This window comes from Physeter macrocephalus, chromosome 1 (genome assembly GCF_002837175.3).
Source record: "Physeter macrocephalus isolate SW-GA chromosome 1, ASM283717v5, whole genome shotgun sequence".
NCBI classification, from domain to species: Eukaryota; Metazoa; Chordata; class Mammalia; order Artiodactyla; family Physeteridae; genus Physeter; species Physeter macrocephalus.
This window is the reverse complement of record NC_041214.2, coordinates 131698816-131699998: the sequence shown is the minus strand read 5'-3', so window position 1 is coordinate 131699998 and position 1183 is coordinate 131698816. Positions and strand designations below refer to the sequence as shown.

Below are 1183 nucleotides of genomic sequence, written 5' to 3'. Positions count from 1 at the left end.
TTTTTTAACAAAAACACATTTATTTTGTCTTCAAAGAACAAACTGTTCTTCTTTTTCCAACATAATCATGATTAACTTACAAATACAGGCATTTACAATGCATCTTCAAAGAATTTCCTTTTAATGGAAAACTTGGCTTCACAGACTACAAACATTAAAAGGTTAAAAAAAAATTCTATTTTGTTGTCATTATAAGACAAAACAGAATCTAGCATAAGTCAAGGAAATCCATTCATACTTCAGGTCCTTCTCCTCCAGGAACCAGCATTGTTATATTATTTCCATTTAGTAAAATTTGATCTAATTTAGTAATTCTTCCTTCTGGTATGATTTCAAAAGTCATCAAATCCCAGAAGTGTGCCAACAATCTCCTTATCACTCTTCATCACAATGTGAATTCACAATGTGAATCCTTGATCCTATACACTTGTCCACAAGCTCTAGAGGGAGAAGCTGTGATGGGTTGGTGGTAGCGTTAGCCACCATGGCTACACCAGAAGTGGTCTGCCCAAGCGTTCTTTTTAATATTTTAAGTATAGTAACTCATTTAATCTTAAGGATAACCCTATCAAGTAGGTATGACTATTATTCCCTTTTTCCTGATGAGAAAATAGGGCATAGAAAGTTAAATAGCATGGCCAGTATTAGAAAGTAAGTATATAGTAGAGCAGGGATTTGAACCCATGTGTTTCAGCTACAGAGTCCATGATCTTAACCATGGTACAAGATCTGGTTGTTGCTTTGAACACATTTTTTTCACTTGAACAGTCTAGTGATTGTGTGTGGAAAAATATTTTATGGATTAAATATAAAATGGAAATAAAAATGATATTGAGGTCTTATAATTAAAGGTCAAATAGGAAAATAAATTTTACCAATTATCTATTTAAGAACTGTGGAAACTTGAGAGGGACTGAAGCCCTTTTAAAATCTCTCAACTGGGTGGAATTAGGATAAAGAAAAGCTTTGAAAACCTAGAGGGAAAAGGTAATTATGGGACTAACAGAATATGTCATGCTTAAGAAAACTGAAGAAATAATGAAATCAAAGTTATATTAATGTTTGGAGAAACGGATCATTTTTTCTTGGTTTGAAAAGAGTCTTAGTCATAAAAATACTGTTTAAACCTTGACCACTTTGGCAAATAATAAAACTTCACATTGTTTTATAGCTTTTCAAACTT

At 32.2% G+C, this 1183-nt stretch overlaps 1 protein-coding gene across 1 annotated transcript; it reads right to left on the bottom strand.

Moving 5' to 3' along the window:
* Nucleotides 1-232: 232 nt before the first annotated feature.
* LOC102991789 (U6 snRNA-associated Sm-like protein LSm5) lies at nt 233-486 on the bottom strand. Its single transcript, XM_024120124.3, is given in 3 exon segments — nt 233-338; nt 340-410; nt 412-486. Coding segments are annotated over 3 exon segments (252 nt in total).
* Between the last annotated feature and the right edge of the window lie 697 nt (nt 487-1183).